Source organism: Pseudopipra pipra, chromosome 2, assembly GCF_036250125.1.
Source record: "Pseudopipra pipra isolate bDixPip1 chromosome 2, bDixPip1.hap1, whole genome shotgun sequence".
NCBI classification, from domain to species: Eukaryota; Metazoa; Chordata; class Aves; order Passeriformes; family Pipridae; genus Pseudopipra; species Pseudopipra pipra.
Genome location: NC_087550.1, coordinates 37,754,071 through 37,775,194, shown reverse-complemented (window position 1 = coordinate 37,775,194; position 21,124 = coordinate 37,754,071). Strand labels below are relative to the sequence as shown.

General features: G+C 46.6%; 1 protein-coding gene and 1 long non-coding RNA gene across 3 annotated transcripts in view; both read left to right on the top strand.

Moving 5' to 3' along the window:
• LOC135409465 (uncharacterized) overlaps positions 1 to 21,124 on the top strand; it is a 147,207-nt gene that overhangs the window by 86,502 nt on the left and 39,581 nt on the right. For both annotated transcript variants that reach the window (XM_064645046.1, XM_064645045.1), the window contains 7 exons: positions 588 to 690; positions 804 to 862; positions 1,445 to 1,538; positions 2,536 to 2,726; positions 3,169 to 3,262; positions 3,394 to 3,476; positions 12,362 to 12,464. In XM_064645046.1, the coding sequence (XP_064501116.1) occupies positions 588 to 690; positions 804 to 862; positions 1,445 to 1,538; positions 2,536 to 2,726; positions 3,169 to 3,262; positions 3,394 to 3,476; positions 12,362 to 12,464 (727 nt within the window). The remainder of the gene's footprint in view (positions 1 to 587; positions 691 to 803; positions 863 to 1,444; positions 1,539 to 2,535; positions 2,727 to 3,168; positions 3,263 to 3,393; positions 3,477 to 12,361; positions 12,465 to 21,124) is intronic.
• Positions 9,834 to 10,673, top strand: LOC135409467 (uncharacterized). Its single transcript, XR_010428223.1, has 3 exons — positions 9,834 to 9,878; positions 10,012 to 10,073; positions 10,634 to 10,673. It is a non-coding gene; the product is annotated as an uncharacterized LOC135409467 (long non-coding RNA).

The window sequence follows — 21,124 nt, the reverse complement described above, 5'->3', positions numbered from 1 at the left end:
GTACCTACTTTGGAGGAGGCAGTGAGGTCCCGCTGGATCAATGGCTTCTGGGCTCCTTTCCCTTTGCTGCTGCTTTTGCCACACGCTTGCACCTTGTACCTGGACATGCCAGTGCTGCAGACAAAGTGTTCAGTTAGTGCTGGGACAAAGTGAGGTCAAGCTAATGACCTGGGTCTCTTTGCAGCTGACCTGCAAGCTGGATTTCTAGAAGAAAGCAGTAAAGCTTCTTGCTGCTTACAATCTCCTAAAATCCTAGAAAACTCGTATAGTGAGGATTGCTGTTTTCGACCCCACAGCCTCCTTCCCTGGATCCATTAATGTCAGATGGATGACTGTTATGACCTCCAGTCTGGAGATGTATTTCTCCTATCTAGGTTCTCTCTGCATTAGGCAGGAGTACTTCATCCCCTTTGGAAAGCCCTGCTCAAGAGAGATGCCTAATGTGCTGGCTGTGTTTGCCTCTTTTGTTGCTTCTGCCAGCGGATCCTGCTCATTAGGCCTGTTGCCTGAAGCAGAAGTGTTATGCATGGAAGTGGGTTGAGAAGGAGCCTTTGCCAGTTCTCAGACGTGTCTTTTAAATTACACAGACTGATTCTGACGGTCCCTGGGATGTGTCGAAAAATGTGCTACTTTCTGCTGCATTCGGCAATAGATTGGACGCGCGTGCTGTGTTAGTACGGAGCGGCAAAGGTAGTTTCAGAGGGACTAAATGGTTACCTTTGTGAACTTCTCTGGGGTGACATGGCTGGGGAGAAGCAGAGTGAAATAAGCACTCAAAAACATGCCTGTTACCTTTTGTATAGGGGCCTTGCCAGCAGCAGAGGAGCAGAAGGAAGACAATGACTCCCCCCGGAATACTAAGGTACCTTCTCTGGAGGAGGCAGTGAGGTCCCGCTGGATCAATGGCGTCTGGGATCCTTTCCCAGTTGCTGCTGCTTTTGTCACACACTTGCACCTTGGACCTGGACATGCCATTGCTGTAAAGCGTTCAGTTAGTGCTGGGACAAAGTGAGGTCAAGCTAATGGCCTGGGTCTCCTTGCAGCTGACCTCCCAGCTGGATTTGTAGAACAAAGCAGTAAAGCTTCTTGCTGCTTGCAGTCCTCTGAAATCCTACAAGACTGCCACTGTGAGGATTGCTGTTTTCCACCTCCTAGCCTGCTTCCCTGGATCCATTAATGTCAAATGGTTCCCTTACGACCTACAGTCTGGAGATGTATTTCTCCTGCCTCGGTTCTCTCTGCATTGGGCAGGAGTACTTCATCCCCTTTGGAAAGCCCTGCTCAAGAGAGATGCCGAACGTGCTGGCTGTGTTTGCCCGTTTTGTTCCTTCTGCCACCCGATCCCGCTCGTTAGGCCTGTTGGCTGAAGCTGAAGTGTTGTGCGTGGAAGTGGGTTGAGAAGGAGTCTTTGCCAGTTCTCAGACGTGTCTTTTCAATTCCACAGACTGATTCTGAAGGTCCAGAAGAAAGTGTGCTGCTTCCTGCTGCAGTGGGCAAGACTTTGGATGCGCGCTCTGTTGCAGTGGAGCACGGCAAAGGTAATTTCAGAGGGACTACATGGTTACTTTTGTGAATTTCTCTGGGGTGACATGGCTGGGGAGAAAGCAGAGTGAAATAAGCCTTCAGAGTAATGACAAACCTGTTATCTTTTGTTAGGGGTCTTGCCTGCAGACAGAGAAGAGCAGAAGGAAGACAGTGACTTTTCCTGGGGAGATGATGACTTTTCCTGGCTTTTGGAGGTAACTGTTCTGGAGGGGGCAATGAGTTTCTTCTGGATCAATGGCGTCTGGGCTCCTTTCCCTTTGCTGCTGCTTTTGCCACATGCTTGCACCTTGGGCCTGGACATGTCAGTACTGCAGACAAACTGTTCAGTTAGTGCAGGGACAAAGTGAGGTCAGCTAATGTCCTTGCAGCTGACCTCCCAGCTGGATTTCTAGAACAAAGCAGTAAAGCTTCTTGCTGCTTGCAGTCCTCTGAAATCCTACAAGACTGCCACTGTGAGGATTGCTGTTTTCCACCTCCTAGCCTTCTCCCCTGGATCCATTAATGTCAAATGGTTCCCTTACGACCTACAGTCTGGAGATGTATTTCTCCTATCTAGGTTCTCTCTGCATTGGGCAGGAGTACTTCATCCCCTTTGGAAAGCCCTGCTCAAGAGAGATGCTGAACGTGCTGGCTGTGTTTGCCTCTTTTGTTGCTTCCGCCACCTGATCCCGCTCGTTAGGCCTGTTGGCTGAAGCTGAAGTGCTGTGGGAGGAAGTGGGTTGAGAAGGAGCCTTTGCCAGTTCTCAGACGTGTCTTTTCAATTACACAGACTGATTCCAAAGGTCAAGGGAAAGTGTTGCCCACCTTGACACTTCGTGCTGCAGTGGGCAAGAATTTGGATGCACGCTCTGTTGGAGTGGAGCACGGCAAAGGTAATTTCAGAGGGACTAAATGGTTACCTTTGTAAAGTTCTCTGGGGTGACATGGCTGGGGAGAAAGCCGAGTGAAATAAGCCCTCAGAGTAATGACCAACCTGTTATCTTTTGTTAGGGGCCTTGACAGCAGCAGATGAGCAGATGGAAGACAATGACTCCCCCTGGGATTCTGAGGTACCTGCTCTGGAGGAGGCAGTGAGGTCCCGCTGGATCAATGGCTTCTGGGCTCCTTTCCCTTTGCTGCTGCTTTTGCCACACGCTTGCACCTTGGACCTGGACATGCCAGTGCTGCAGACCAAGTGTTCAGTTAGTGCAGGGACAAAGTGAGGTCAGCTAATGTCCTTGCATCTGACCTCCCAGCTGGATTTGTAGAACAAAGCAGTAAAGCTTCTTGCTGCTTGCAGTCCTCTGAAATCCTACAAGACTGGCATTGTGAGGATTGTGTTTTCCACCTCCTAGCCTTCTCCCCTGCATCCATTAATGTCAAATGGTTCCCTTATGACCTAAAGTCTGGAGATGTATTTCTCCTATCTAGGTTCTCTCTGCATTGGGCAGGAGTACTTCATCCCCTTTGGAAAGCCCTGCTCAAGAGAGATGCCGAACGTGCTGGCTGTGTTTGCCCGTTTTGTTGCTTCCGCCACCCGATCCCGCTCGTTAGGCCTGTTGGCTGAAGCTGAAGTGTTGTGCGTGGAAGTGGGTTGAGAAGGAGTCTTTGCCAGTTCTCAGACGTGTCTTTTCAATTCCACAGACTGATTCTGAAGGTCCAGAAGAAAGTGTGCTGCTTCCTGCTGCAGTGGGCAAGACTTTGGATGCGCGCTCTGTTGCAGTGGAGCACGGCAAAGGTAATTTCAGAGGGACTACATGGTTACCTTTGTAAAGTTCTGTCTTTGTAAAGTGGGGTGACATGGCTGGGGAGAATGCAGAGTGAAATAAGCCCTAAGAGTAATGACATGCCTCTTACCTCTTTTGTTAGGGGTCTTGCCAGCAGCAGCAGAAGAGCGGAAGGATAACAAAGACTTTTCCTGGGGAGATGATGACATTTCCTGGCTTTTGGAGGTAGCTGTTCTGGAGGGAGCAATGTGTTTCTTCTGGATCCATGGTGTCTGGGCTCCTTTCCGTTTGCTGCTGCTTTTGCCACACGCTTGCACCTTGGACCTGGATATGTCAGTGCTGCAGACAAACTGTTCAGTTAGTGCAGGGACAAAGTGAGGTCAAGCTAATGTCCTTGCAGCTGACCTCCCAGCTGGATTTGTAGAACAATGCAGTAAAGCTTCTTGTTGCTTGCAGTCCTCTGAAATCCTACTTCTGCCTAGGTTCTCTCTCGGTTGGGTAGGGGTACTTCATCCCCTTTGGAAAGCCCTGCTCAAGAGAGATGCCGAACGTGCTGGCTGTGTTTGCCCGTTTTGTTCCTTCCACCACCTGATCCCACTCATTAGGCCTGTTGACTGAAGCAGAAGAGTTGTATGTGGAAGTGGGTTGAGAAGGAGCTTTTGCCAGTTCTCTGACGTGTCTTTTATATTACAAAGACTGATGCCAAAGGTCAAGGGAAAGTGTCCGCTGACCCGACGCTTCCTGCTGCAGTGGGCAGGAGTGTGGATGCGCGCTCCGTTGCAGTGGAGCACGGCAAAGGTAATTTCAGAGGGACTAAATGGTTACTTTTGTGAATTTCTCTGGGGTGACATGGCTGGGGAGAAAGCAGAGTGAAATAAGCCTTCAGAGTAATGACAAACCTGTTATCTTTTGTTAGGGGTCTTGCCTGCAGACAGAGAAGAGCAGAAGGAAGATAGTGACTTTTCCTGGGGAGATGATGACTTTTCCTGGCTTTTGGAGGTAACTGTTCTGGAGGGGGCAATGAGTTTCTTCTGGATCAGTGGCGTCTGGGCTCCTTTCCCTTTGCTGCTGCTTTTGCCACATGCTTGCACCTTGGGCCTGGACATGTCAGTACTGCAGACAAACTGTTCAGTTAGTGCAGGGACAAAGTGAGGTCAGCTAATGTCCTTGCAGCTGACCTCCCAGCTGGATTTGTAGAACAAAGCAGTAAAGCTTCTTGCTGCTTGCAGTCCTCTGAAATCCTACAAGACTGCCACTGTGAGGATTGCTGTTTTCCACCTCCTAGCCTTCTCCCCTGGATCCATTAATGTCAAATGGTTCCCTTATGACCTAAAGTCTGGAGATGTATTTCTCCTGTCTAGGTTCTCTCTGCATTGGGCAGGAGTACTTCATCCCCTTTGGAAAGCCCTGCTCAAGAGAGATGCTGAATGTGCTGGCTGTGTTTGCCCGTTTTGTTGCTTCCGCCACCTGATCCCGCTCGTTAGGCCTGTTGGCTGAAGCTGAAGTGTTGTGCGTGGAAGTGGGTTGAGAAGGAGCCTTTGCCAGTTCTCTGACGTGTCTTTTATATTTCAAAGACTGATGCCAAAGGTCAAGGGAAAGTGTCCGCTGACCTGACGCTTCCTGCTGCAGTGAGCAGGAGTTTGGATGCGCGCTCCGTTGCAGTGGAGCACGGCAAAGGTAATTTCAGAGGGACTAAATGGTTACTTTTGTGAATTTCTCTGGGGTGACATGGCTGGGGAGAAGCAGAGTGAAACAAGGACTCAGAGTAACAACACACTGTTTCCCTTTTTTCTAGGTATCGTGCCAGCAGCAGGAGCAGAGCTGAAGGAATATTTTGACCCTTCTTCTAAGAATAAGGTACTTAGCTTTGTTGCAGATGAATTGCATTGCCTTTGGCTGAAGTCAGATGTAGTGTGATGCTGCAGTCTTGATGAGCATTCGTTTCTCCACTGTGTCTGTGTTTTCTTGCTCATTTAGGTTCCTACACTAGAGGCAGAAGGTCTTCAGCTAAGATCTGATTCTTCAAGTCTAACAGGTTCTCAGCTGGACAGACAGGTGACTCTAATAGAGGCAGAAGCAGATATCCCTAAATAGAGCCTGTCAGTGTAAGCAGAGATGTTCTGACTGTGGAATTCATTTTGAAAAACTGCTGAGAGGAGGTGGTTGAGTCTGGACCTGTGCTATACTTCAGACCTCATTTTGTTTGCATTCTGAAGCAGAAGGGCTGGAATAAACCTTGCTCCAAGTCCCATCCAGCTTCACTTTGAACAATTCCACAACCGGGTCCAGTGTCCCACCACAGTCCTTGCAAACAATTTATCCCTTATGTCCCATCTAAATCTACCCTCTTTTGTTTTTAAATGATTGCCTCTTCTTCTGTCGCTACAGGCCTTGGTAAAAATATCTCTCCCTCTATTTACACTGAAAGACAGCAGTAAGTTCTGCCCAGAGCCTGCTTTTCTCAGGCTGAAAAATCCCAAGTCTCTCAGCCTTTTTCATGGGAGAGCTGTTCCAGCCCTCCAAACATCTTTGTGGCATTCCTCCGTCCATGTCTTGCTTGTGCTGGGGGCCGCGGAGCTGGATGCAGGCCTCCAAGTGGAGCCTCATGAGATCAGAGTAGAAAGGGAGAATTGCCTCCCTCGACCTGCTGGCCAACCTGATGACCAATCTAGTTATATAATCCCATCAGTGAAAGCATCTCTTGTGTTGTCATGTTCTTACCGATTTCTCCATGCTCATGGAACACTATTTCTTTAGCCATTGGTCAGGCAGCTGCTGGAGAAGCCTGATGAAGTTCTCAAAAAGAACTCCCTGGCAGAACCTTCACTTGGAGCTCTGAAGACCCACAGCAAGGACCCAAAGGAAGAGAAACCGCTGATGCAGGAGAAACTGGAGAGGTCTGAAGCTAAGGTATGGGAAAGCCTGTCTCTTGGCAGGGCTCAAGGCCTTCTTTGTAGCGCACTAGAGCAGGGAAGTGATTCTTCCCTGAGAAGAACACAAGGTGGTTCAGTGTGCAGCTAGCTGTGATGGGAAGGAACAGCACTGCTGCCTTTGGTGTCTGCCTGTTGGCACGACTTGAAGTGACAGTGGAGGGCTGCACTAAGGTGGCGCAGGGACCGAAAAATTATATGCGGAAGATTTACTCAAGGAGGATAAAAGAATTTTTGCTCAGAGAAGTTTTGGCTGCTAGGAAAGGCCCAGCATGGGGGGAGATTATTTCCCATGAAAAGCACTGTCTATATTTCTCTGCCTGTCTGTTTAAGAAGCTAACTCCATTGTTGCAAGAAGAGGTAACCCATTCTCACAGACATGCTGTGGGGCCCCTGCCAGGGGAGAGAAGAAGTCCATAGAAGGACAGGGAGAGAACACAACCTTGAAGTTGTTGTTGTGGGGTAAAAAAGTGTTTTGCCCGGGAGTTAGAAAAGTGGTAACCCCTGAGGGGGTGGTGTTCTTGGTGTAGGGCCCAATCAGAAGCTACATTTTGCTCCTCTGAAATCAACATATTATAACAGACCGGAAAAGGAGGGAGATGATGTAACTGGAAAAGGAGTAGCCGTAATCTTTCCCTTTTGTGCCTCCGGTTCTCCATCCTGCCGCAGGGGGGAGGGAGAGTGGTGAGCCAGTGAGCAGCACTGTGGCTTGGAGAGTCTCAATGGAAGCACTAAACTGGGGAGTACCATTCCTAAACCACGACACCACCAACGCACTACAACTTGTGTTTGGAGTCCTTGAGAAAGGAGAGAAACGTTGTGGCAGCCCATAGGAAATGCTCTAAGAAATCAGTGTAGACATAGGAGAGGGCCCAGTATAAAAGAGGAAGAAGTAACACAGGTTTTGAGAGTTTTCATCAGTGTCAAAGCAGCCCACTTGTTTTGAACAAACGTAAGCCGTCTACTGAGGATTCTTGTTGGGGTTTGGCATCTGCAGGAACCAAAAGATCATCATATGCAGAAGGAATGTTTTGCTGCGTCATTGAAGAGTGCCCCAAAGGAGAAGGAAATAACAACTTCCAGGAACCTGCAAGGCCTTCCTCCTTCATGCAGCGTGTCTTTACCTGCAGCTATCGGCCAGCTGCGAGAACGCATTCACTGGTAAGACAGTGGAGCAAAGCTTCACTTTTTGTGATTGTGTAAAAACAACGGGACTTGCTTGTATCCCAGCGAGATACTACTACATGATTTTCAAAGATGCTTTTATTTTAGATGAGGTTCTTTCACACTGTTCCTTTGGGATTTGTGCTCTTGTGGACTTCTGTCATAAGGCCTGTACTTCTTTTTCAGTCTCGAAGTTGAGTACGCCAGGCTGGAAGCCACAGTCCAGCAACAAGCCCAAACAATTGCAATAATTGAGAAGCTCAGGCAAGCCCAAAAGGTACTCGGGGCCTTCGCTTTCATGACCCACGGAGCCTAGTTCTGTATTAAGGCGGGGAAATTTTACGATGAGCTTTCCCTAGAGAGAGTCTAGGAGAGATCAGTTCCTCTTTCTACTGACTGTAGACTGCCCTGAAAGTCCTGTCTGTTCCCCAGCTTCCTGGCATTTTGAGTTGTGCCGTGAGACTAAACCAAATCCTACTTATTGCTGTCTGTGTTAGGGGTTGACAGTAATGCACTTAAGTATTAGTGCATTACCAGGTTTTGGTGTTTTCTGCTTTAGACCAGTGGGGAGGTTGAGGCCTCAGACAGCACTTCAGACAGTCCTACAGTAGAGGGATTTGGTACCTTTGCCTGTGGGCTTTGCATGGGCTCTGGTGATGCTGAGCACTTCTTCCTGGAGGAATGTCATGAAGCTGTGTCAGGGGAGGTTTACTTCAGATGTTAGGAAAAGGTTCTTCACCCAGAGGGCAGTTGGACCTTTTCTCCATGCAGGAGACTTTCTTGGCACGTAACTGCTCCAGCCACCCTCCACGTTTTACAGAGCACAGGGGGCAGTTGCAAGGGAATATTTTCTATTCTTGCTGTCCTGTTCACCCTCACAGCTGCTTTGCTTGTGGGCTTTCCATTGGCTCTGGTGATGCCGAGCACTTCTTCCTGGAGGCCCGACTGGCATCAGCAGACTGTGACAGGAATTCTTCAGTTGCCTGTATTCCAGTCACCTTCCTGATTTGTGACTATGGATTCCCTGGCCAGAAGGCATGGGTCCATAATGCAATGAGATGACCTCCAAAGATGAAAATCCCTTTGCACAATGAAGGACACAGGGATTTGTGGTCCGGCCAGGACCGGACACACAGAGACATGGCAGGAACCCAGACTTTGGCACGTTTAGATTGTAAGGGTATAAAAGCTCCAGATTTTCTTTTGTTCGGGGGCCGTCCTTGGAGGCACCCAGCTCAAGCTGCTATTTTGTTATTTTATCAAGATTACATTATTTTAAGGATTGAGATGACTGAGGCTCTGCTGTGGGAAACCTGGGGTCGAGCTGCTAAGGAAGCCATGTCTGACTGTGTGAGTGTGGGGTGTGTAGAGAGTCAAGCGGGGCACCCATCTGCTCACGGGAGCCACGCGCTGCAGAGGGGCTTGGGGCTCAGCTCAAGTGGTGAGAGAGTGACTGCCACAGTGGCTCCTGGATGATAGGACAGGAAAGTTTCCTTAACAATTGCATCTGATTCCCTGTATTCAGAACCCAAGGGAATGGCATGAAGCTGTGTCAGGGAAGGTTTACTTCAGATGTTAGGAAAAGGTTCTTCAGCCAGAGGGCAGTTGGACCTTTTCTCCATGCAGGAGACTTTTTTGGCACATAACTGCTCCAGCCACCCTCCACAGAGGGTGCTTTACAGAGCACAGGGGGCAGTTGCAAGGGAATATTTTCTATTCTTGCTGTCCTGTCTACCCTCACAGCTGCTGCCAACTCTTTCTCTCCCACAGACATGCAAGTGCTCCATCATTCACAGAGGAGCGAGGCCCAAGCTGCCATAAGAAAGACAGCCATCTCTCCAGTGTAATTAACCCAGCAGTGCTTGGGCCATTTCAGCGAAGGCTCCGAGGCAAACTACACGGAGAGGGGTGCTCTGGAGCTGAGAATCATGCCAAGGGAGCAAGACAAGCTCTCCTACCCATTAAGACCTCGATACTAGAGCAGAGAGAGTCCCTTACTCTCAAGTGGGAAGCAGTGGAGCTGTGGCTCAGGGACAGCTCTGACTCAGCATGGATGGCACCAGCAGGGACTGAGTCCACCCTCAGCCCTAGAACATTCCCACCCCTAGAACACCCCTACTCCTAGAACAGACTAATTTGTCTATAATGTAAGGAAATGAAGTACCAAGTCACCACATTCCATATTGCCTAAATAGCAGCAAGAGGCAGTAAGAAATGCAAAAGAACTGCACATTTTGTGTAAAGCTTTGGAAGGCTGTAGAGACCTTTCACGCTCAGACAGTTCAAAGCAGAGCACAAAGCATCTGGCAGCAATCATTCTGGATGCATCACAGCTAAATGATAGGTCTGGCCTTGGCTGCTGCTGGTATAAGAGTGATGGCACCAGCAGAGACTGAGTGCTCTAAAAGGAAGGGACAACGTTCTGCCCGAGGCACAGAAGAAATTAACAGCTCTTGCTCTGGGACAACTGCTGACATTCTCTGGAATACACCTGCATTGCCAGAATCATGTAAGACTCTTCGCTATCAAGGAGGTAAGAAGGAAAAATCAATGTGGCCTGTAGGAGAATGATAACCCATCAGTGTGATGCACGTCTTGAGGGAGGTGCCAAAGCAGAGGAAAGTCAGCACTCCAAGGAGTGATGCGACTCTTCTCATATTTGTTAGGTGTCTTGCCAGGAGTGAGAGAAGAGCAGAAGAAAGACAAAGACTGCTCCTGGGATTCTGAGGTACCTTCTCTAGAGGAGGCAGTGGGGTCCCTCTGAATCACTGGCTTCTGGGATCATTACTGTCTGCAGCTGCTTTTGCCAAATGCTTGTAAGTCAGACCTTGACATGCCAGTGCTGCAGACAAACTGTTCCTGTAGGACTGGGACAAAGTGAGGTTCAGCTGGTTCTCCTTGCAGCTGACCTCCAAGCTGGATTTCTAAAAAAGGACAAAGCAGTAAAGTTTCTGTTAGAAGACTGGCTTGGTGAAGATTGTTGATTTTCTATCATACCGCAACCATCTTCTACTCCAGTCACTGTCAATTGGTTCCCATATGACTCACAGTCTAGAGACTTCTTTCTTCTGCCTGCATTCTCTCTCGATTGGGCAGAGGTACTTCATCTCCTTTGGAAAGCCCTGGTCAAGAGAGATGCTGGACATGCTGGCTGTGTTTGCCTCTTTTGTTCCTTCTGTCACCTGATCCCGCTTGTTAGGTCTTTTGGCTAAAGCAAAGTGTTGTGCGTGGAAGTGGGTTGAGAAGGAGCCTTTGCCAGTACTCAGACGTGTCTTTTAAATTACACAGACTGATTCCAAAGGTCAAGGGAAAGTGTTGGCCGCCTTGACGCTTCCTGCTGCAGTCGGCAAGAGTTTGGATGTGCGCTCTGTTGGAGTGGAGCACAGCCAAGGTAATTTCAGAGGGACTAAATGGTTACCTTTGTGAACTTCTTTGGAGTGACATGGCTGGGGAGAAGCAGAGTGAAATAAGCCCTCAGAGTAATGACCACCAACCTGTTATCTTTTGTTAGGGGCCTTGCCAGCAGCAGATGAGCAGATGGAAGACAGTGACTCCCCCTGGGATTCTGAGGTACCTGCTCTGGAGGAGGCAGTGAGGTCCCGCTGGATCAATGGCTTCTGGGCTCCTTTCCCTTTGCTCCTGCTATTGCCACATGCTTGCACCTTGGACCTGGACATGCCAGTGCTGCAGACCAAGTGTTCAGTTAGTGCTGGGACAAAGTGAGGTCAAGCTAATGTCCTGGGTCTGCTTGCAGCTGACCTCCCAGCTGGATTTCTAGAACAAAGCAGTAAAGCTTCCTGCTGCTTACAATCTCCTAAAATCCTAGAAAACTCATATAGGGAGGATTGCTGTTTTCGACCCCACAGCCTCCTTCCCTGGATCCATTAATGTCAGATGGATGACTGTTATGACCTCCAGTCTGGAGATGTGTTTCTTCTGCCTAGGTTCTCTCTGCATTAGGCAGGAGTACTTCATCCCCTTTGGAAAGCCCTGCTCAAGAGAGATGCCTAATGTGCTGGCTGTGTTTGCCTCTTTTGTTGCTTCTGCCAGCGGATCCTGCTCATTAGGCCTGTTGCCTGAAGCAGAAGTGTTATGCATGGAAGTGGGTTGAGAAGGAGCCTTTGCCAGTTCTCAGACGTGTCTTTTAAATTCCACAGACTGATTCTGACGGTCCCTGGGATGTACCAAAAAATGTGCTGCTTTCTGCTGCATTCGGCAATAGATTGGACGCGCGTGCTGTGTTAGTACGGAGCGGCAAAGGTAGTTTCAGAGGGACTAAATGGTTACCTTTGTGAACTTCTCTGGGGTGACATGGCTGGGGAGAAACAGAGTGAAATAAGTACTGAAAGACATGCCTGTCTCTTTTTGTGTAGGGGCCTTGCCAGCAACAGAAGAGCAGAAGAAAGACAATGACTCCCCCTGGGATTCTGAGGTACCTACTCTGGAGGAGGCAGTGAGGTCCCGCTGGATCAATGGCTTCTGGGATCCTTTCCCTTTGCTGCTGCTATTGCCACATGCTTGCACCTTGGACCTGGACATGCCAGTGCTGCAGACAAAGTGTTCAGTTAGTGCAGGGACAAAGTGAGGTCAAGCTAATGTCCTGGGTCTCCATGCAGATGTGCTCCAAGCTGGATTTTTAGAACAAAGCAGTAAAGCTTCTTGCTGCTTGCAGTCCTCTGAAATCCTCCAAGACTGGCACTGTGAGGATTGCTGTTTTCCACCTCCTAGCCTGCTTCCCTGGATCCATTCATGTCAAATGGTTCCCTTATGACCTAAAGTCTGGAGATGTATTTCCCCTGCCTCGGTTCTCTCTGCATTGGGCAGGAGTACTTCATCCCCTTTGGAAAGCCCTGCTCAAGAGAGATGCTGAACGTGCTGGCTGTGTTTGCCTCTTTTGTTGCTTCAGCCACCTAATCCTGCTCATTAGGCTTGTTGGCTAAAGCAGAAGTTTTGTGCAAGGAAGTGGGTTGAGAAGGAGCCTTTGCCAGTTCTCAGACGTGTCTTTCAATTATACAGACTGATTCCAAAGGTCAAGGGAAAGTGTCGACCAACGTGTCACTTCGTACTGCAGTGGGCAAGACTTTGGATGCGCGCTCTGTTGCAGTGGAACACGGCAAAGGTAATTTCAGAGGGACTAAATGGTTACCTTTGTAAAGTTCTCTCGTTGTAAAGTTGGGTGACATGGCTGGGGAGAAAGCAGAGTGAAATAAGCCCTCAGAGTAATGACATGCCTCTTACCTCTTTTGTTAGGGGTCTTGCCAGCAGCAGAAGAGGAGAAGAAGGATAACAAAGACTTTTCCTGGGAAGATGATGACTTTTCCTGGCTTTTGGAGGTAGCTGTTCTGGAGGGGGCAAGCTACATTTTGCTCCTCTGAAATCAACATATTATAACAGACCGGAAAAGGAGGGAGATGATGTAGCTGGAAAAGAAGTTGCCATAATCCTTCCCTTTTGTGCCTCCGGTTCTCCATCCTGCCGCAGGGGGGAGGGAGAGTGGCGAGCCAGTGAGCAGCACTGTGGCTTGGAGAGTCTCAATGGGAGCACTAAACTGGGGGGTACCATTCCTAAACCACAACACCACCAACGCACTACAACTTGTGTTTGGAGTCCTTGAGAAAGGAGAGAAATGTTGTGGCAGCCCATAGGAAATGCTCTAAGAAATCAGTGTAGACATAGGAGAGGGCCCAGTATAAAAGAGGAAGAAGTAACACAGGTTTTGAGAGTTTTCATCAGTGTCAAAGCAGCCCACTTGTTTTGAACAAACGTAAGCCGTCTACTGAGGATTCTTGTTGGGGTTTGGCATCTGCAGGAACCGAAAGAGCATCATATCCAGAAGGAATGTTTTGCTGCATCATTGAAGAGTGCCCCAAAGGAGAAGGAAATAACAACTTCCAGGAACCTGCAAGGCCTTCCTCCTTCATGCAGCGTGTCTTTACCTGCAGCTATCGGCCAGCTGCGAGAACGCATTCACTGGTAAGACAGTGGAGCAAAGCTTCACTTTTTGTGATTGTGTAAAAACAACGAGACTTGCTTGTATCCCAGCGAGATACTACTACATGATTTTCAAAGATGCTTTTATTTTAGATGAGGTTCTTTCACACTGTTCCTTTGGGATTTGTGCTCTTGTGGACTTCTGTCATAAGGCCTGTACTTCTTTTTCAGTCTCGAAGTTGAGTACGCCAGGCTGGAAGCCACAGTCCAGCAACAAGCCCAAACCATTGAAACAATTGAGAAGCTCAGGCAAGCCCAAAAGGTACTCGGGGCCTTCCCTTTCATGACCCACGGAGCCTAGTTCTGTATTAAGGCGGGGAAATTTTACGATGAGCTTTCCCTAGAGAGAGTCTAGGAGAGATCAGTTCCTCTTTCTACTGACTGTAGACTGCCCTGAAAGTCCTGTCTGTTCCCCAGCTTCCTGGCATTTTGAGTTGTGCCGTGAGACTAAACCAAATCCTACTTATTGCTGTCTGTGTTAGGGGTTGACAGTAATGCACTTAAGTATTAGTCCATTACCAGGTTTCGGTGTTTTCTGCTTTAGACCAGCCGGGAGGTTGAGGCCTCAGACAGCACTTCAGACAGTCCTACAGTAGAGGGATTTGGTACCTTTGCTTGTGGGCTTTCCATGGGCTCTGGTGATGCTGAGCACTTCTTCCTGGAGGAATGTCATGAAGCTGTGTCAGGGGAGGTTTACTTAAGATGTTAGGAAAAGGTTCTTCAGCCAGAGGGCAGTTGGACCTTTTCTCTATGCAGGAGACTTTCTTGGCACATAACTGCTCCAGCCACCCTCCACGTTTTACAGAGCACAGGGGGCAGTTGCAAGGGAATATTTTCTATTCTTGCTATCCTGTCCACCCTCACAGCTGCTACCAACTCTTTCTCTCCCACAGACATGCAAGTGATCCATCATTGACAGAGGAGCGAGGCCCAAGCTGCCATAAGAAAGACAGCCATCTCTCTGTGGCAGTAACTGTGGTTTAAACATGCTTCAAAATGGCTTTTTGTAGTCTCTTTGCTGGTTCGTGCTTTCTTCTTCCCAAGACCCCCCACGACAAGTGTTATCCCATGCAGGAATGTCCTGAGAAGATATCCTGAGGTGTTCTCATTGGCCCCTTTTAACCCCTTCCTATTGGTTGTTAACCCCTTCCTGTGACCTGTAATTGGTTACCCTGTGAATCTTCCTAACCCTATAAATGTAACCCCCCCAACAATAAACTCTCTCTTGCCTCCTCTCCACGCTGGTGTGCTGTCTCTGTGCCTGCCATGGGACCACTTGAGTGGGGGGAGGGGAGAGCACCTCTCCTCTCCAGGCTCAGGACCTGAAGAAACCCCTGGCGCTGGAGTCGTCCCCCCCCCCATCCACATTAAACTGTCGGAAATGGTTCCTCAGATGGAAATGGAACTAGAACTGGTGTGCCCCTCCCCATGGGGGGAAAGGGATCCAGATCTCTCCAGTGTAATTAACCCAGCAGTCCTTGGGCCATTTCAGCGAAGACTCCGAGGCAAACTACACGGAGAGGGGTGCTCTGGAGCTGAGAATCATGCCAAGGGAGCAAGACAAGCTCTCCTACCCATTAAGACCTCGATACTAGAGCAGAGAGAGTCCCTTACTCTCAAGTGGGAAGCAGTGGAGCTGTGGCTCAGGGACAGCTCTGACTCAGCATGGATGGCACCAGCAGGGACTGAGTCCACCCTCAGCCCTAGAACATTCCCACCCCTAGAACACCCCTACTCCTAGAACAGACTAATTTGTCTATAATGTGAGGAAATGAAGTACCAAGTCGCCACATTCCATATTGCCTAAATAGCAGCAAGAGGCAGTAAGAAATGCAAAAGAACTGCACATTTTGTGTAAAGCTTTGGAAGGCTGTAGAGACCTTTCACGCTCAGACAGTTCAAAGCAGAGCACAAAGCATCTGGCAGCAATCATACTGGATGCACCACAGCTAAATGATAGGTCTGGCCTTGGCTGCTGCTGGTATAAGAGTGATGCGCCGAACTGAAGGGTGATGCTGCTTGCATGCCTCTCATCTTTCATGGGTTAGCCCAGAAGGACCCACAACATGTATTATTGAGCAGTGATGATTCAGCATCATCCTGTTGATGGCAGGTTTTTGAGATGGAGTATTGATGCCAGGTCGTGACGAAACACTGGGAATTGCCAAGAGACTTCCATGGATGGCCCAGAAAAGACAATTGTCTTAAATCATATGAGGCTAAACCTTTACAGCAGAACTTAGATAAATAAACATTTAAAAAATATATGGCCAAATAGAAGTATTTCAATTATGTTTTTTACACATAATGTTTTAGCAACGTTTAAGCAGTTCCTGCAGAGTCTTACAAAAATTCACAACTCTGATTTCTCTTAAATCCCCCAAAACAAAATGGATTTCATGATCCATATCTCCATAAGTATTTTGCAAGCATCAGTTTCAATACTGCACAACAAATGATATAAATATTGGGTGGTTTAATGACTTTTTTAATCCTTGTTTAGGCTGAAGTAGAGCTATTATGAATAACAGGAGCTATGCAGAATTCTGCATGCTTCTTTAGGTATAATTGTCTGTGGACTTCCTTCTTTCTCATTAAATTTAGCTTACATGCAGATAGTAATCTACAGCAGATGTGCACAAAGTCCCAAAGTACCTGTTCCAAGTATTATTAAGTGGTGAGGCTGCACAAATTTATAGCAACACATAGTTAACTTTAGGATTTAATTTTAAATATGTAACCCCTATAAGGCATACGTCATGGTCTGTTTGGATCTCTCAAACTTACAGGACAATATATTCTGTGAACTAAATTTTGTTTTATGAGCTCATTTGGAAATAAAATAAATACATCTAACAAAGGCTCAGTTCCCTTTGTACAGCCCAGTCTAATGTGAATTCACTAATTCATCACTTAATTTGTGAGGTTTCTAACTCACAAGATCTCTAATTCATATTCAATGCAAACCTTAGCTCATATGCCGTGAGACACTGGATTATTATATTAGTTATTGGCTCAGACCAACTCAAATGTGTGTGTGTGTGGGAGGACAGGTCAAATGTCATGAAGGTGAAATAGAGCCCTGCTCCGTACCCCAGCCCCTTGGAGCCTCCTTGGGCAGCCCTGGAGCAGCTGTCAGTCACTGGCACACAGGAAGCCCTCCCCCACACCACACTCCCTGGAGCCCCCAACCCAACCTCAGAATGGTTGGCGCACTGGAAGTCCCACCAAGGGGGGAGGGTGGCCAAAGCAGATCAAATCAACACAGTGCAGCATAGTCGCACCCTACCATCTGGACATGTAGAAGCTGGACTTGCATGCGACTTTGGGTGGTAGCTATAATTCTCTCTTTTTCTTTCTCTTTCTTTACTTCTCCTAATTTCCTTTCTTGATATCTGGGTAATTTAAAGCTGGATGGGTTGGATTATGCTAAATTGTAAGGGTTAGCATGCGCTAAGTCAATGCTTTGTGAAATGCTTTCTTTTGGTTGAATGTTGCCCTTCAAACTTTTGCCAAGTTCCCTTATTTTCTGAAGTTTGCCAGTAAAAGTGTGTTATTTGACCTCCTGAGAAACGTGTGCAGCATCTTCTCTCGTGCGCTCTCTCAAGGTATTAAAAGAACTCAAGGCCCCTTTAATAAACTTGGTGGGTGAAGTTTTGGAGCCTCGTATATTTTTAAAGTAAAACCCCTTTGATATGCTTGTAGCTCGAACCTGGGTTTTTACATACGGCTGTGAGTAAAATAGTTACTGGACTGACAGCAAGAGTGCTCCTTCTTCCTCTCTATCATGGTGTGGCTGTCCCTTGTATTGCACTGGGAAGCAGGAATGCCTCAGCAGTCCAACTGCTGTTGAAAACTGTCTGCTTGAAAAGCTTTTTGGGTGAGCTCATGTCATTCTACCTTCCAGTTTGGAAGTTTGATCTATACTATTTCCATGAGTTGGTGGATTATGAAGAAACTGCCAACCATTAAATACGCAGGGATGATGGCTGCAGGATACTGTGAGCTGTAGGTGACAGTGGCTTCAAAATGACCTTTGTCCCAGTCATCATGTCCTGCCTATGTGTTGCTCTCAGTTTGACCTAATGGTCCTAGCATACATCAGGCCTTAGCATGAGCAAAGTGCTAGCCAAAACCTGATCAGGAGGAGTGTGACAGCCACACACATCCTCGCAGGCTGCCTCATTCTGAACACCTTCCCTTTTGTTGAGTTAAATTTAATACTTACATCTTCAAGATAACATGTGTTTTTGGACAGGTATCCAGTTTAAGCAATACCTGTCCTTTAAGCTCTTCGGTTAAACCTACAACAGCTGGAACTGCCATGACTTCATTAAACACTGTATTGCTCAAAAAATTATGTGTTCTGTTGGCCTTTATTCCTAGAAGGATTGGTCTCCAATGAAAGAATCTTCTTGAATGAAGCTTTCATCAAGCTTCAAAAAAACTCTTAACTCACTAAAAGTACTTCAATACTCAGTGCCTCATAAAAGAATGAGCTACATGTGATTGCAGAAATAAGTGATAACAATGAGATCACTTCTTACTGGGGAAGTACAGAATTCCCATTTTGTCCTTCTTGACACATTAGAAGACTGAAATCAATCTGAAACAGCTTTTAGATGCCTAAACTTTCCCTGCCTTCACTGGAAGAATGATAATTTGCTATGAAGTTGAATTGGGGTCAGGTGAAGAACTTGCACTACCCTTGCCCTCCCATTTTCTTGAGCAATACTTGGGGTGTTCAGAACCAGCCAAGTGCTGGTGAGCCATAGGAAAAACAACAATTAACACTGAGAGCCAGAGACAAATTATATTTATAAAAACATATGACTTTGACAAATCATGATTTCTTGCTCTTTTCCTGAAAATCCAGCACCTTCCCTAAGGGATGCTTTACATGCCCAATCCCTAAGCTTTGCCAATACAGAAGTTATTGAGAAGGAAAGGACAGCCAAAACATTTGGGATGGTCTTTTCATTTTGGGTTTTTTTTTCCAGAAAATCTAATTCCAGACTGAACATAAACCTTTGAAATGTTACAGAAGGAAGGAATGAATGCATTAAAGTGTTGAAAATTTTGACATAAATATCTTGGCTTGTATACAGCATTCATCTGCATTGGTTACAGGTTACATACTATAGAGCTATGAAGCTTCAACATGACTGTATGCTTTGGGATAATCTCTGGCATCCTGTGCAAGGCGGCAGACTTCTTCAATCCAGAATAAACCAAAACCTCAGGATAAGTGTGGACTAAAGGACACAGAAATATATAATACCTGCTGGACCCCTGGTGACTGTGATTATAAGAAGACTTTAATTGGTTGACCTCTCTAATTTCTGAGTAAGCAAAGGACAAAAATATCATCTCTTCCCACAGGAGTGCACAGCTGTAGCTTGCACACCTTTAATTCTTTCCTTGTTGTGAGGTAGATGTTTTTAAAAATTACCCTGCACAGACAACATGTATTTCAGACAACATGTCTCCTAATTTTTTTGCTAAATGAATAACTTATTGCAAATCACCTCATAAGTTATTTTATCTTGTTAGATTTCCTACATCCTTCAGCTTTCCTTTCTGTACACACACATCAAGAAAGGTAGTGTTGCATAGGTGTAAATCGGGCTAGAATTAGCTTGTATGATCTGCTGTAGAAATATGCTTTAGATAAGGTAAAAAGTCTTTAAGGATTAATTCTAGGTTTCTGCACATGTGGTATTTACTCTCCACGCTGCTATCAGCATTGAGGTATGAAAACAAAGAGATTGGTATTTTTAAGAAAGTCTGCATTGAAAATACAATTTTTATTTCAATCACAGTCCTGCTCCAGATATAATCAGCATTAAAATTATTGTTTTCTGAAATGTGGCTAGTTCTATAATTAAAATAATAAGACGGACTAAGTAAGAGTAGGGAAAAAACACTGCTGCTGTACTGCTGTCTGGACACAGCCATAGAAATTTCACAGGCAGTTATTATTGCATTTTACATTCATTCTGTTGTAATGAGATAGTTTTGAAATTATAATGTTCAGATAGTAAAACTGAGAAGGGCCCCAGCATTTACGAAGCAGATAGTAATCTTCCCTTCACTCTGATGCATTTGCAGAGTTTATCTATCCTACTGTAACATTCCTGCCCCAGAGCTGCAAGTTCAGCCACAAGTTTTACTTTTCAAAACATACACAGGGTTCTTTACTATCTCGAGATACTGTAAAGAGAAGAGGCCACACACTTTTCCTCAAGACTACTTTTACTGATAATTTTAGGGGAAAAAATAAGACAACTTGGCATCCAAAGGGTGTCATACTATCAAAACAAAGCATATGCCTTTGCTTTTATCTGCTCTAGTCCTCATGGCCACCTCCCTAGCTGGGACTTGAGGCCCACTGGCCATTCTGGGGTTCCAGGGTGAGGGGCAGTGTTCTCACTGTCCCTGGCAACATGAGGCTGGGTTAGGGGCTGCAGGAGCTGTGGTGTGTTAAAGCATTCCTGGACTGCCTTTGACTGACAGCTGCTCCGGGGGTTCCAGGGGCCTGCTATGAGGGATACGTCGCCATCTCACCTCCGTGAGGTTCGACCCATTCCTCCCCCTCCACACACACACACCCACACACACCCACACACACACACCCCTCCGAGGTCGTTCTAACCCAACAATATTTTTACTGATCCAGTGTCTCACACCTCCCAGAACAAATCACTGGGAATAACCTGTATTTGACATCGGTTCACTTTCAGTGTGGCCATCACTCTGGAGGGTGCAGCTGGGGGAGCAAATGATAAGGAAAGGATAGGGAGTGTGTAGGACGTAGGGAATTTCAGAAGAAACATATATAAAAAAAGAATTTTCTGCTAGTATGATTGAAATATTAGCAGTCTAATCCAAGCATCAATAATAGTCCAGATCTAATAATTATGGAAGAAAGAGAAAGAATATTTCAATGCAGTAAAAGCTTCAATAGTAATATAATAATGAAAAGGATGCGGTTACAATTATTTTCACCCTGTTTAGCTTCTAGATCCTTTCTGCCTCACTCTTCCCATGCTCCTCCTAAGGTTGATGCTTTCATTTTGGGGATTCCTGTTGAAGGGGAGTTTTGGCCCGTTGGCAGCATCTGGAGTTATTTGCTGGAGGAGTACAATTTTCTTGATGGTGTTTTCCTCTACCTCATTTTAGGACCCACATGGGGTCGCATTTACATATTTACTAACACACTTTTACACCTTATTCTTTTTTCATTGCTCTGCAGCTCCACATTACATTTGAATTTATGATATATGGTGCATTTTATATGTGTTAGAAATACTTGTTCTTTTTTCTCTCTATTGCCCTTAAAGCCAGTTTTGGCTAGCACCTGCTTGTTCACCTTATGCAGCTTGTAGAGATCAAGGAAAGCTCAGCTGGAGCAAGCCTTCCCCTGAGGCCTACAAAGCTCAGTACAAAGCCTGTAGCTTCTGAGTGACAGTGGCAATACTATAGTACAGGTTTGTGTTGTAATAACTGGTAGTCTGCAGTCCATTCCCCCTGTGCAACATCCAGTCATTAATCAGGGATGTTTGAAGGCACATCCTGCCCACCCTTTGAGTAGCCACCTCTGGGTGTGTTTTGAATTTTCTTTATAAGACATTTTAATCAGACATAATTCCAGAGAAGAAAAAATTAATTTTTTTCAGAGATAAGTTGACTCAAACCGGTCTTTCTCCTTGTTCTTCAGATCTCCCAAGTTAACTGTGTGCTCCATTTGTTAAGGAAGAACTTTGTAAAAAGAAAGAAAGAGAGTGA